This window comes from Anas platyrhynchos, chromosome 2 (genome assembly GCF_047663525.1).
Source record: "Anas platyrhynchos isolate ZD024472 breed Pekin duck chromosome 2, IASCAAS_PekinDuck_T2T, whole genome shotgun sequence".
Lineage (NCBI taxonomy): Eukaryota > Metazoa > Chordata > Aves > Anseriformes > Anatidae > Anas > Anas platyrhynchos.
The window spans coordinates 24,393,410-24,407,996 of NC_092588.1; the positions used below are offsets into that span (position 1 = coordinate 24,393,410).

Consider the following 14,587-nt stretch of genomic DNA (forward strand, 5'->3'; position numbering starts at 1 on the left):
ATCTGCTTTTAGTTTCTTATAATATTTTTACTGTCTTTATGGAACAGCAAATATTTCAGACAAAGTGGAAGTTTTCAAACTATTTTAAATGTAGATGTAAATTTTATAGAACATATAAGATTTTGTAAAGGAATTATTTATTTGAATACCACTCTTATTGCTGTCAAACCCCTGAAATTACTGAACCTACTCATCTTCCACTGGGGCCAGTCTACATGTACATTTCAGTAATAGGTGCTCTTTGCATCACTTTTTTTTTCTTACTAACTTATTTCAAGATGTGGAAATGAAGCAGATTGCCTTGTCAAGAACTGTAATGTAATATAGGTTGAGAGGTTGAGAAATATAGAAGTTTCTAAAGGAAGTGGATACAAGGCAAAATATAATATGCAAAATTTTTGCCTGACAATGATAATTAGAAATAATTAAATGTTTTCTTTCAGTTACTACGAATAATGTTGGGAAGAAAAAATCCGACTTTGCTGACAGTTACCGTGAACCAAACTGACAGTAGCTTTTATTTGTCTTTTAATTTAAATAACTTTAATATTCCTACTCATTCATTGGAGCCATTTGGATTGAGGACACTCAGCAGCTTTTAAGATTGTGCTCCCAAATAGCAACGAGTACATTGTCATGCAAAGGCAAGATGCAATATGACTTGCCTGGGGTATAATGAGGTATTTAAAAATAATTTACTGTCTATCTTCTACAGAAAAACAGCAATTATCCTACTGTTATTTCTTCAGTATAACATAAAAGGAAGAGCTTGTCTCAAAGTTTATTTATTTATTTTTCTATTCTTGCCTGTAAGGAATACACTCAAAGAACTAGCAGACTTTTCAAAATGTGTTAGGCGTGTTTTCCTCATTCTCACGCTGAAGCACTGAGAACTGATCCTAACCCTCCTGTGACAAACTCTTAAAAAAAAAACCAGGACATTATTTGCTTTTAAAATGTGAGTACAGTTTACTTCTGTCAAAATGCAAATGTCAGGCAGAGGACATTGCTTTGAAAATGAAGGTTTCCTCACAAAAATTGCATTTAGGTCTCATTAATCCACGTTATCAGCGTTTGAGGTGTGTTTCAGAGCATAACTCCCATGATCTGTTTGCAGAGCATCACTTCTACAGAGGTTGTGTTGGGCTGGTTTTTAAGTTGAAGAGTCTGGAGAAGGAATTAAGGCAAGGTTCAGGATTCAGCGTTTTTTAATTTACACCTCACTGGCTACGCTAGATTCGGACTAGTGCAAAGCAGGGTCTGTTCAAAGAGTAAGTGTGGGACATCATGGGGCTCTAATGCTGACTGACAATTGCTCCCTACGAAGCTCCAGGCACCTCGCTTAAACCTGTCAAGTCACTCCGGGTAACTGAAAATGGAGGCTGTAATACATACATATCTTGCAGCTAGTTAAGAGGATAAATTAATTCTTTGAAAATGACTTGTAAGGTTATTATATACAGCGGTGAATATCTTAGATTTGGCTGCAGGGGGGTTATAATATGTCAGGACTCTCCTTCTTTTTAAGGGATTCTAGCACTCCGAATGAGAAGCCAGGGGAGGGAAGCTGCTCGAAAGTGCAGGAAAACAAAATAATTTCCAAACCCTGCTCATCTTCTGATGCTTGACCACCAAAAGATCAGGGGGCGTTGCATCTGTCCTCAGGGCTGCAGTATGGAGCCTGGGTATGGACAGCACTGAGTGTTGCCAGCAGGGCTCCTCTGCTCCCATGTTGGGAATGGAGGGTGAGGGAAATTTTCTGCCATCAACTCCAAAATGGCAGTAAAAATACTGGGCAGAAAACAGGCACTTAACTGCAGTCTTGGAAGCAACAGGAATGCCGTGGTCCAGTTCAGACACCTGGGGGAAATCGGTGCGTGCCCTCGTTAACCTATTCTTCACAGCTCCTTGCTTCCTCCATCATGTGCTGGGCCTCTTCGTGAGCAAGATGTGGGGATTCACCTACCACACGGTACTTTGTGGGATTAACTTGCCAGATTTGGCCCATGGATTCACCTGAATCACCTACTTGAAAGCTCTAAAGATTGTGGTAATTAAGTGGTATTACTCTTTCAGTGTATTACACCATCTGGCTGCAGACTTAGTTGTCTGTCTTTGGTAACTGATCTTGTTTGGAAATAAAAATACCTTTTGGGGCTCCAGGTTGGTCTGCTTCAAAATTAAAGAGATAGTTCAGCTTGTCAGCTGCTACTGTTGCCTGCTTAGGAAGTGATCAATGTTAGGAAACAGGAAAGAGTGTGCAAGGAATTAGTATCTGGAGCTAAGTGGAAAGATAAGGGATGTGCCAACAGAAGAATTTTTCATTTTTATGTGTAATTACAAGACAGGTAAGCAATCCCAGTACATTCACAGGTCTGTAAGTATGTAAACAAATAATCATAGAATCATAGAATATCCCAAGTTGGAAGGGACCCACAAGGATCAATGAGTCCAATAACTGTTTCTAGGAGGTTTCTATTTATTTATTTATTTGTTTATTGAAGGAGCTCCCTTTCACATTACAGTGGCTTCTTAATTTCGTGTTTCTTTTTAAAGCTAGTTCAGTCTATAGGATCTAGAACTGTACAACTGATTCTGGTTCAGACTTGAATGGTCTAACATGGACAGCTGTTGTTGGTTTCCTCATTGTCACATTTGATAAAAAATAGACTTTTTTCTGGTTGTTTTATCCTGGAGTTTAGAAACAAAAGTCTAATGCAGGGTTTAGAGTTCAATTGAATTTATTTAGCAATAGACAGGCTTGTTTTCTGGGACTATTTATAGGCTTAACTCTGCGAGTCCTAGGCTGCATTTAGCATTTGGCCAACCCATCAATGTTAAGGGCTTTTAACAAAGTGAGTATCATATTCAATTTAAAACTACAGGTGGAATTTTAGGCTGGCAGAATGTGGTAACTTCCTACAGGCAGCCACTTATGCCTGTTTGTTATCATCTTTTTTATCATCCATTTGAAGCCAACCTAAATGCCAGGACTGGGAAGCTGTTATAGGGAATCTGTGCTTTTCACCTTCATGGTAATGTGTCTCAGAGGATCTGAAGGTCTAAAAGAATAATAAATTGTCTATTAATGAGGTGATAAAATAAAGTTTAAAAAAATGTTGTATCAGCTCTCTTATTTCCTTTGCAAATTAGGAAGGAATCAATAATCCAACTCTTGGAGGAGATGGTAAATGTTCTGTGTCATGCTGGAAAATTTCTGCAGACACTAGATCTTTAAATAGTGTGATGAGTGATCTCCGAAGAAATAGTTGTATGATATATTTTCTTTATGCCTGTAGGACCACAAAGTAGAAGAATTCATCAGTTCTCCACTTTATTCAGTTATGATAATCAGTTATGAGATGCTACTACGATCTTTGGAACAAATTCAGGCAATAGAATTTAACCTCCTGATCTGTGATGAAGGACATCGTCTGAAAAATAGCTCCATTAAGACAACTACAGCCCTTACTAGTCTGCCTTGTGAGAGGAGAATTATCCTTACTGGTTAGTATTTATAGTTGCTTGTAATATTTTGCTATGCTGAAAGTGCCAGCTTGGGGGAAAGGGAAAAGATTGTAAATGTGACAGGAGCACAATATAAATTTTGGCAATGGGTATTAAGCACACAAATCTTGGGTCTTGTTAAAACAGATTATTTCATTAAATTTTTATTTTTTTTTTAATAAAGGCAAAATTTGTCTAACTTAAAGGACAGGCAAGGAGCCTAAGAACTTTTGTAAGGAAATCGGGACTCTGTTTATATACAGTCATTATTTTCTTTTGTATTTATTTAATAAAACTGATTTAGAAATTGACTTTTTGAATTCCTTTGTCAAAATAACTAGATGTGCAGTCTGTTCAGTTAGGGAGACAGTACTTTATTAATCACTATTATAGATTAATTCAGTGCTCTGAGTAATTCATATTGAAACAAAACTTCTCGGGATGCATTCTCAACGTTAAATTCTGCATTCAACAATTTTACTTCTGTCTGTTTTAATAAATAGTTACCAAATGCATAACTACTTTTCTGTCTTTCCAGGTACTCCAATCCAAAATGACTTGCAAGAATTTTATGCGTTAATAGAGTTTGTAAATCCGGGAGTACTTGGTTCTTTGTCCACATATAGAAAAATATATGAGGAGCCGATTGTCAGATCCAGAGAACCTTCAGCAACAATGGTATAGTATTTAAAAAATGCAGTTATAGAAGGAAATTAATAGAGAGCAAAGTGAAATTAGCTTTCTATGGAATAAAATGAAGCTTGGGACTGCTAATGGCAGTAAAAACTTCTCAGCTTCCTATTTGAATAAATTCAGTTGTTTTCCAAAGTGTGGGGGGGAGAGGAATATGCGTGTGTTGAGATCATGGCATTTCATCCGTGTTTTCATTATCAGGCAAAATATGCATTCCTGATAATGCCATGTAAATTTTGATATGATTATACTCTATTAATTCTCAGTTTCTCCACAATACTGAAATATCTCCATGATTTTACTTCATCTGTACTGCATAAAGAAATTCTGCAATATAATTTGAGCCTTGCATGTCTTTTGAGATATTATTCTCCTTTCTTTAAGACCTTAGAAACCAAACCTAGAACTAAGCTAATGCAGTCGTACTAATTGTAGAACTGATCATTACATTCACATGCTGAAAGTGGTGTCATTAAATCAAAATGTTCATTAGCTGCCTAATTAAAATCATATAGAAAAATATTTTGATGGAATGCAAGATGAACATTAATTTTGCGCTTTGTTCTTTTAGGAGGAAAAGGAATTAGGAGAAAAAAGAGCAGCAGAACTCACACGCCTCACTGGACTCTTTATTCTTAGGAGAACACAGGAGGTTATAAACAAATTTCTCCCCCCAAAAAAGGAGAGCATAATCTTCTGCCGACCAACAGCACTGCAACTTGAACTGTATCGAAAACTGCTTAGTTCTCAAGTTATTAGATCCTGTTTACAAGGCAGGCTAGAAAATAGTCCTCACCTAATATGTATAGGAGCTTTGAAAAAACTTTGCAATCATCCATGTCTTCTGTTTAAAGCTGTAAAGGTATCTATTTGCATGGGGGTGGGTGCCTGCAATTAGTCATTTCAGTGGACAAAGGTCACTAAAAATATGTTATGGTCAATGTGCATGTTAGTTAAGGTCATTTCCATGCTCTCTTTTCACATCTGACTTACTTTAGGAGATCAGCTTGCAAAAATGTAAATGTTAGGAAATCTGAACGTACTCAAGGAAGGTATCTCTACACCTTCCTGTGGCTTAAGGGTATTTTCTTGTTCTTTGTTGCCTTCATCTATTTTCCCTCCTAGTTTTGTCTCTGAATATTTGTAGATCTAGATACAAATGTGAATTTTACACAGAACACTTAGCTAGAGATTAGTCTTTATACTCTGTCTGCTGGTTCCCCTGAAACTTCCCTGCCCGTACATTTCTTGAGTTCAGTGATACCAGGAACTGTAGGTTCAACACGTCATTGGTACTAGATGTCTCAATTTTCACTTTTCCTGGAATCCTATCATGCTGTACACCTTATTATTTCTACAGAAATGTTCTCATTCCTATAGATAAATAATGTGATAGTTAGAACTTAGTAATAGTAACTTCTTTGGACACTGGTCGAAGTCCAAGTAAGGTGAGTGGAGATGTAAATGTTCCTTAAAAGAGGTTCTTCGTGACTTTGTAGGAATGTCCACAGCAGACATCCCTGACGTAACTGACAACCCTGTCAAGTAAAGTTTGTTGCTTTTACTTTATTATATAAGCATTCAAATTTTTTTGTAAGTGAAAGCGTAAGCCTTTAGAAACTATGTGGGTGAAAAGGACTGTAAATGCAAGTCATTTATTACTGCTGTGAGGTTTTATTAGTTTGGCTTTTTCCTCCTCGTGAAACATCGATTTTCAAATTACAGCAGAATATTACCTGTATTTCTTCTATTTTGTTGTTATTACTTGTCAGCTTGTTTTCACTTCCCTTGCATAACTGAATCCTAATGACAGTATCTTCCCCCCAAAAGTCAATGATTTTGGACTTCCATGATAAGGTATTACAGGATTTAGAAAGAATAAACAGAGTATTGATTTGTTTTCCCAAGCTTTAGTTATGGCTGTATATCTGTTTGGTTGTTGAAGTAGAGAAGAAGTCAAATGCATTTTTGACTTTTCAGTATTTCAACCTGTTCTCTTCTCAGGTGTAAACAACATCTTGGATTAGAGGGTGTAAACACAGTAAATGCTATCAGTAAAGTTTTAAAAATAAAAAAGCAGAAAACATTTTAGTGGGGACATGAACCTTGAATCCTTTTATTTTTAATAGGAAAAAAGCTGTGATCCGATGAATGATGAGCATGATGAGTCCAGTCTCTATGAAGGTCTAACGGATGTCTTTCCACAAGATTATACTTCTGACACTTTCTCTGAAACTGATTCAGGAAAATTGCAGGTGCTGGTGAAGTTGTTAGCAGCAATCCATGAGCTCAACTCTTCTGAAAGGTAAGTGTGAAAGTAAGGTAAAAGGGAGATAATAAGAGTGACCTTCTCTATATTGTTTTGCTTTTCAAATGTGTAGGGACATAATATTTAAAATAAAACCTTTGCAGCTGTTTTCAGAGGTGCCAAGCACTTTTATGCATTTTACTTCTGGTTCTTCCTTGTTAAATTACTAACCTATGATTTGCAGCTGACATAATTTTCAAAGTTGCTCTTCATATTTCCAGGCAAAGATAATTGTATTTTTCATCCTGAGTTCCAGCAACTAGGATAGAGTTTGCTACAGCTTCTGTGCTATGACAAATTATCTTTACCTGCAAAGTCTTCCCAATGCTTTGTATCTCCTTGAGGCAATTATTTAATGTATTAAATATTTGAAATTGCACTAAAATATTTTTAATGAGTGGATTATGAGTTCTTTCCCCTTTAATCATGTTAAACTGCTCAGTGCTTGCTGCCTTTTCTGTCCAGGGCAACAAGTCTTAACAGGTGAACTTGCACAACAACTGCGTATTTCCCCCATGGTAAATGTCACTGACATGTAGGAAAACCTCTGCTTATGGGGTAATAGGATGCACACGGTTGGTTACTGTGGAATTGCTGATTCATGGAAATCTCAACGTGACCTTGTGTCTCATGATAACTTTTTTCTGTACTCATACCTTAAAGCCCAGCAATTTCAAAAGTATTTAGCTTTTAACTTTTATTTTAATTGATGCTTAAATAGGACAAGCTGTAATTCAGTAGTGTGAAGTAACAGCAGATCTCTTGGCACTTGTGCAATGGAATTTGTTTCTTCCTGGTGCTCTCTTCTTACAAATCAGAAATCTGAGCCTGTCATGGGAGTTTATATGCCTAGCATCCAATGAAACCAGTGACAGCTAAACATCTAAATGTGCTAGCCTTTTTTTGTGTAAGTCAAAAAAATCAGGGGTGTGAGGAAAAAACACCTTTCCTCATGTCAGTGCTATGGGAGTTGCTGAGTTACAGCTCATGTTGAGGCATTATTGTATAACTTCAATAACTTTTTTACTTTAATTCAGTGCTATTCATATTTCTTTTTCTTCTGTTTCTCTGCTCTCATTAGCACTAAATAGTTTTTGCAATATACAGACCCAATTCCAGTCCTCTGTTAAAGTTTATGTTTCTACTTTTGAGTGAAAACAAAGGTGTGAATTTCAGGTTGATTGTCAAAAAGTCTACCTTGCAAAGTTTTTACAAACGCATCTTGGATTTAGTTTGATTGTAGAGGCAGCTGTGATAATAACAACAACAATAATAACATAAAACAAATTTTAAATGTTAATTTGCAGAATTTTCCCTGAAATTGTTTGTATAGTTCTTCAGTATTTCTGTTTATTAAAAAAATATTTTTTAAAAATATTTTTAAAAAAAATATTATTTGATGGAATTTTGTACATTTAGTTTAGACTTCTAAACAAAATATATCAGAATATGCCTTAACTGTGATTATTGTTTACGGCTTCAATTAAAAAGATCTTTCTTTGTCCTCTCAGTACTGTCATCCTCACTACCTTTGAGGACAGAAACTCAAGATTTTCAGATCTTTGAAGCTTATTTGCTCAGAATGTAAGAGAAATAACACTGACATAATAAGAGTCATTAGTGTAATGAACCAGGAGACTTACTCGTTTTAAAAAAATCCAGACTATATTTTTTGTGATATTTTTCATCATGCCTCAGTCCATTTCTTTTCAGTCATTCAGTGTAGGCAAGAGTCATTGCTTTCTTATCTGACTTTCATGATTTTATTTATCATTATTTTTCTAGGCTATCTGTAGAAGTTCGCAGTAGCTTTTTCAATAAGCAAAGTCATACGTATTTTTAATTAGCTGCTACAACATCCTCTGCAAATGCTGCCTTAATGCTGCCAGCTATGTTATATTATATATATAATATATATATTATATATATATATATATGGTTTATTCTGGATCCCTGTAATCTGTGAGTTGGGCCAAATTCTATTGTGAAGGAAAACATTAATTACTTAACATTCGAACACTAGATGATAAGACTTAATGCATCCAAATCTAGTAAGTGCTTCAAATCATATTAAAAGTTTCCTAGGAAATATGAGTAACCTCATGTTGATGTTTAATTTTTGCTTGACTTGTGATTTCATTTTTTTAGTTGTCTTCAATAATTTGTTGTTGTACTTTAACTTTGCCGAGGTCTAAGATGATAATTTTTTTTTTCTTTTCCGCTTGACAGGGTCGTACTAGTATCCAATTACACTCAGACATTGAACATATTACAGGAGACATGCAAAACTTACGGATACTCTTATACGAGACTTGATGGACATACTCCTGTCTCCCAGAGGCAACATATAGTTGATAGCTTCAACAGTAAATTCAGTCCAGCTTTCATCTTCTTGCTGAGCTCAAAAGCTGGCGGAGTAGGACTGAATCTGGTCGGGGCATCTCACTTGATCCTGTATGATATCGACTGGAATCCAGCTACGGATATTCAGGTCTGATACAACTGTGTATGTGTAGGTTGGGATGGGCATCAAATGGGTTCTTGATTGATTTTGAAATGTCTGGCTTTACATGTCTCATTGCTACCTCACTATCACATTATATCTGGGTAAGTACAATATTGGAGGAAAACTCTGAGAAGCAAAGAAAAAATATTTCTCTATTTTTATACATATATATATATATGCATATATACATATATATGCATCATTAGAAGGACCCCATCAGTAAAAAAAAATGAAAAGAGTAGATTAGATTCTGGTTACTTTGGAGGAATGAGTTGTATATCTCTGTTGTCTTCTGATCACTTTTAAACTGGAAAGTTGCTGTTTCTAAAAAGAAAATAAGATTATGATTAGACGGTGTAGCAAGTGTTGCTGTTGATTTGCTGTACATAAGAGAAAGGGAAAGGTCCTGATCAGAATTAAGAGAATGAGAAAATCATGTGGCAATGACATTAAAAGAAAGAAAACAAAGCTAGTACCGTTGCTTGTAACTGTGCACATGGCCCTAAGGGATTATTTAGTTGGCATAAGAGCGTTCAGTTAAAATACTCCTTAATAATAGCAATTAAAAAAAAAATACTTTTATAAGCACAGGAAGAGACTTCTGATTATAGATTAATAATAAATTCTTAATACCTACCTGAAAGAAGCTCCAATTCTTGCCCCTGCTCCTGTTCCAACTGTGAATTAGTACCCCCATGTGGTCACTTGTCACGTTGCTTTAAACACTGTTCTATCACTCAAAATTGTTACAGCTTGCCAAATACTGCAAGCCATTTATGAGTACTTGTACCTAATATGTACATGTAACCCTAACATTTTTGACAAAAATCATATAATAGTACTCACTTAACTTTTTTGTTTGTTTATTTAAGAATTATGTGTGAAACTACAATCTTAAAAGAAATGGAATAGTCATTTATAAAGACGTATTATGGTAAAAAAAAAAAAAGAATTGGAGATGGGGGAGAATGACAAGTATTCCTGAAATATTAAACTGTTGCTAGTGTTTAGAAAAGAAATGTAAAGAGGGGATTGCTGGCAGGAAGGATATAAATGCCCCACTTTCCTAATATAATATACACAAAGAGGAGCATAAATAGCAGAAAGAAAGTAAATTATATTTTCAAAATAATTTATAGTTAATACCAGAATATTTTTATGAAAATAGTCAAAGACAGCTACTGAGGAATGCTTTCTTTGGACAACATCTTTTTGAATGAGCTAGCAGATCTGGTAATTTGATCAGCAGATGCTAAGTTTTAGCTGTAATTCTATTGTATCATATGCTGTTAATGCTTTTCATCTTTTTCCTTTCTTCAGGCAATGGCCAGAGTGTGGAGAGATGGTCAAAAACATACTGTACATATTTACAGACTGCTAACCACAGGTCAGAGATGGTGCTCAAATATACTCCAGACTAAAACAGCCATTGAAATATTGCCAGTAGAGGAAAGAGAGATAATGTTTTTGGAAATTATTCATTCTTTTAAAATATACATAATTTGTTCTGAATTCAGTTAAAATAGCGACATCACATTGACTCATTTACCTTTTCCTTGCTCTTGTTTTAGTAGTTGAAAATAGTGGCTCAGCATTTCCTATGAATATTGTGAAGAAATGGATTTGACTTTTCTTCTTGGCAAGTGCTGGTCAAAAATTATTGCAGTTTATCTATTGGTTTTTCAATCCAGGCTCAATAGAAGAAAAGATTTATCAAAGACAGATCAGCAAACAAGATCTTTCTGGGGCGGTTGTAGACCTTTCCAAGACATCCGAACACATCCATTTTTCCGTTGAGGAGCTCAAAAATCTCTTCACACTTCATGAAGATTCCAGCTGTGTTACCCATGACTTGCTTGAGTGTGATTGTATGGGAAACAAAGACCATCAAAGTGAGTTTCTTTTCCATTATCTCTGACCATTGATGAGGAAGTGCATCCGTTTTGAATATACAGTCTGTCACTGGAGAAAACTCCAATGCTCAGTAAAATAGGATTGAAATAATGAATTTCATTATGGGATCTGCCACATATTGCCTGATTTTTCTGATCCATAGGAGCTCCTGACAAGATGAAGAGAAGGAAAGATTCATTCCTTACCCTAACAACCAATTCCTATATCACGCCTCTTGATTCCTTGAATTAGCTATGGCCAGCTGAACTAGTGATTCATCACAACCAAATGCCATTGTGCCAAATGTGGTGTTTTGTTTCTAAATATTCAAGGACAGTAATGATCATTTCAATTTCTGATTTCTTAAAGGAAAGAGAGTCTACTGCCCTAGCACATTGCTTTCCTTTTGGTATAAAATATGTATATGTAGTATTAACAGATTTCACAATAAAAAGAGCCAAAGGAATGGCTACAAAAGCACGCATTCTCAACAGACATAAGTAAGGAATTAAGTAATACAGACCCGATGTGATTATTTTGCTTGATGGTTTTCATGTCTCCGTGCCATAGGCTAGAGCTTTCTATTCCTTTCTCAACTCATTCTATTCAAAATGGGGAGGACTTGGTTAGTGAAAGCACAAAGCTTCTGTAACCATGACAATGTGAGGTTTTTCCTTCTTTTTACTCCACTTGTTGATTTCATTATCTTTGTATCTTTCCTTAAGGATTGAAGAATTAGACCTTCTGTTCTTGTATGAGTAAGTGATGTTCAAATTATGCCAGCCTGCACTTAGGCACTGTTACTCCCCGTGGTACGGAGCCATGTGGGAGCAGTTCTTGAAGAGCTGCTGCCTGTGGGCAGCCCCTGCAGGCTCAGTTCGGGAAGGATGGCAGTGATTTCCCTGTCCAATCTCAACCCTTGAGCCCTTTTCATTGTATTTTGTCCCCTTTTCCTTTGAGGAGGGGGAATGAAAGAGCAGTTGTGGTGGAGCTCAGCTGCCCAGCTGGGTAAAACCACCACAGAATGTACAGAGTGCACTAGAGATCCACCTCTAGTGTGCTGAGTCAATGAAATAGCCAGTCAAACTATTTTTAGCTGGTTGGAATGACTCCTTTGGGAGGAAATCAAAATTAGTTCAAGTTTTGCTTCAACAGACTTCTACCTTCAGAGTTAAAGAATGGGAGCAACCCAAATGTCACATAAATGGGAAAACAAAAGAAAGGAAATTTCTAGATAAGATATTTCCTTTCCCATCTATTTGTGAGAAGATTCATCTTTGAGCTAGCAGATGATGATTTTGTTAAATCTGATCAATAAGCAAGAAAGAGAGCCTTTCCCCTCGTACTGTGGATACATATGTTTGGTTTTCATTGACAGAATGATTCTATATGACGTTCTATTTTCTCTCATTTATTATCTCTAACTGGCTTATTGATTCAGACTGAAATTCTCTGTCTCAGTTTTCTCTGATTAATTTTCTTCATCATTTTTTCAGATCCTTCCTCGGAAAAGCCTTCTGCATCTAGAAGTTGCCAGCTTGGACAAGACCAGGGGAAGCCTAATTCAAAGAAGCCACTCTCTATGTCACAGCTGATGCAATGGAAACATTTCTCAGGGCAGCATCAGGCTCTAGCTGATCCTTTCCTTGAAAGGATCAAAGAGAATGTTTCTTTCATTTTCCAGAACGTAACGAGTCCAACTTCCCCTGCCCAATAAAACTTGAGTGTCTTTCCCTACCACTTGCATCCTCCTCCTCATGGGTATGGTGAAACAACCAATGTGCAGTTACCTTTTGTTCTTTTTGCCAAATTTTTTAGGGTGTTTATGATGAGGTTTCAGGATAAATGTGATTATACGATTCCTGAGGTTTATAAAAAGTTACAGTTATTACTAAGTTAATCATAATTGCAATAATTGTAATACAGGTTTTTGAATCTAACTTTGCTTTCAAGTCTCCTGTTCCTTTGATATCATAATTAGTAAGATTATTTTTATATGCAGTCTTATGTATGTCTACTTTGTTATATGGTTTTCATTGGATCATAATGATTTATTACTTGTAAAGCTGGCAACCCATCAGCCACATTTGGTGCGATTAGGCAATGCTATATACATGCATATGCTGTTTACAAGAGTCTGGCTGGATTTTTGTTTTGACAATGAAAAGTTATGTATCTGTATAATTGTCTTTATAACAAGAGGAGGTGTTTGTTCACTTTTTACAGTTTAATTCTATTTACAGTTTAATTCTAGTAGGAGCAATAGCCACTGAGGTCTTAAAGTCTGAGGCCATGGCTTGTTGTGTCAAAATGTTATGAAATTCACCTATTGCTTTTCCTTGGAAAAATAAACAAACTTCATTTCTCAGGCATGCAGAGTACAGGCTTATCTAATTTCTAGCTAACTACCTCTGAGGACACCTTTTGTCAAACACTGGAGTACTGCACACATTTTCACTGTATATTTTTCTTATGACTATATTTTCCTTCTCTGAAGGCACAAAAGCTAGAAATCAGATTACAGCTTTAAAGGGAAGTACTTCAAAGGGCCCAGAAGAACAGAAGATTGGATAATTTTCAGAAAACCTGCAAACTTACAGAATCTGAAAGACCTCGAGCAAGTATAGGGCTGCATTGTGGTAATCCTGCACTGTGCCACATTTTGCACGACCTTTTGATATTTGGAACCCGTTGTGATAGCAGTGGCTCATTAAAAAGCCCAACCAACTTTCAGAAAACAATTGATTGGTTTGTTCTACATGCTATAACAGTGCTCTCCCTCCCCCTAGATTGTCATGGAGTTCACAGTCCATCCTAACTCATCAACAAACATTTTCCTTACATTTTGATGCAGTTTGGGAACTGAAAGTCAGATGCACCGACTTGTCTCCATCATAGACACTTATCACTTAATTCAGAGGGATTATGAGTTTGATAGCTGAATGTCACAAGCAAATAATGAAAAACAAAGTGAGAGATTGATGGAGAAAGACATCAATTATGAACATATTTTGCCACTCAAATTTTGTTCCTTGGTACAATTAGAATGATGTTAGTAGACAGAGTTTAATTCTTTAACATTTTAGGCTGTCTGTTAAAGAGCCTGTTCCTCACCCTGCCTGTGGTGGAGCATGGTGGTGATCATGCTTGTACAGGTGCTGTGCTGTTGTGATGCCCATTGTCTGCTAGACAAAAGCTGTCTTGTATCTTATGGCTCCCACAAGCTTATTTTAATTAGCAAGGCCAAGATTTGCCTGCACCTTTGTAACTCAAGAAAGACAGATTTTAGCTATTCTGTACAATAATGATTATTGTGATTAACAGTTATCTGAGGGAAGATACCAGATCTGTGTTGCCCTTAAGTTTGTAAGTTGTGCCCCTGTCTGTCTGTAGGAAGGATGCCAATTTCTCTGTTCTCTGCTTTTGCTGGTTTCATAGGTGGTTTTGTGCATCTGCATGAAAAAGTGTTTGCTTGTTTGGTTCCACTGCTCTTTGTGGGACCTGGGTCATCTCTCCACTGGATACACACGAGTGCACTCCGGTTTGGAGCAAATCAGCTGGCAACGCTTGAGGAAGCTGGGTATATAATAGAAGGAAGTTTGCCCCAGGACCCACACCATGTCACGTTTCATCTTCTCTGACGAAGGCAGTCCCTCGGGGTTATCTCAGCCAGCCTTCGG

The 14,587-nt window shown here is 36.4% G+C and overlaps 1 protein-coding gene across 3 annotated transcripts in view; it reads left to right on the forward strand.

The window, feature by feature from the left end:
- RAD54B (RAD54 homolog B) overlaps positions 1-13,945 on the forward strand; it is a 56,582-nt gene extending 42,637 nt beyond the window's left edge. The window contains exons 8-15 of one of the 3 annotated variants that reach the window (XM_027452474.3): positions 3,300-3,507; positions 4,046-4,185; positions 4,772-5,062; positions 6,330-6,505; positions 8,738-8,999; positions 10,335-10,401; positions 10,706-10,906; positions 12,404-13,878. In XM_027452474.3, the coding sequence (XP_027308275.3) occupies positions 3,300-3,507; positions 4,046-4,185; positions 4,772-5,062; positions 6,330-6,505; positions 8,738-8,999; positions 10,335-10,401; positions 10,706-10,906; positions 12,404-12,624 (1,566 nt within the window). In that variant the 3' untranslated portion in view covers positions 12,625-13,878. Of the gene's footprint in view, positions 1-3,299; positions 3,508-4,045; positions 4,186-4,771; positions 5,063-6,329; positions 6,506-8,737; positions 9,000-10,334; positions 10,402-10,705; positions 10,907-12,403 lie in introns of all 3 variants that reach the window. The other 2 variants (XM_038173607.2, XM_072034455.1) reach the window with 2 other exon arrangements.
- The last annotated feature ends 642 nt before the right edge of the window (positions 13,946-14,587 follow it).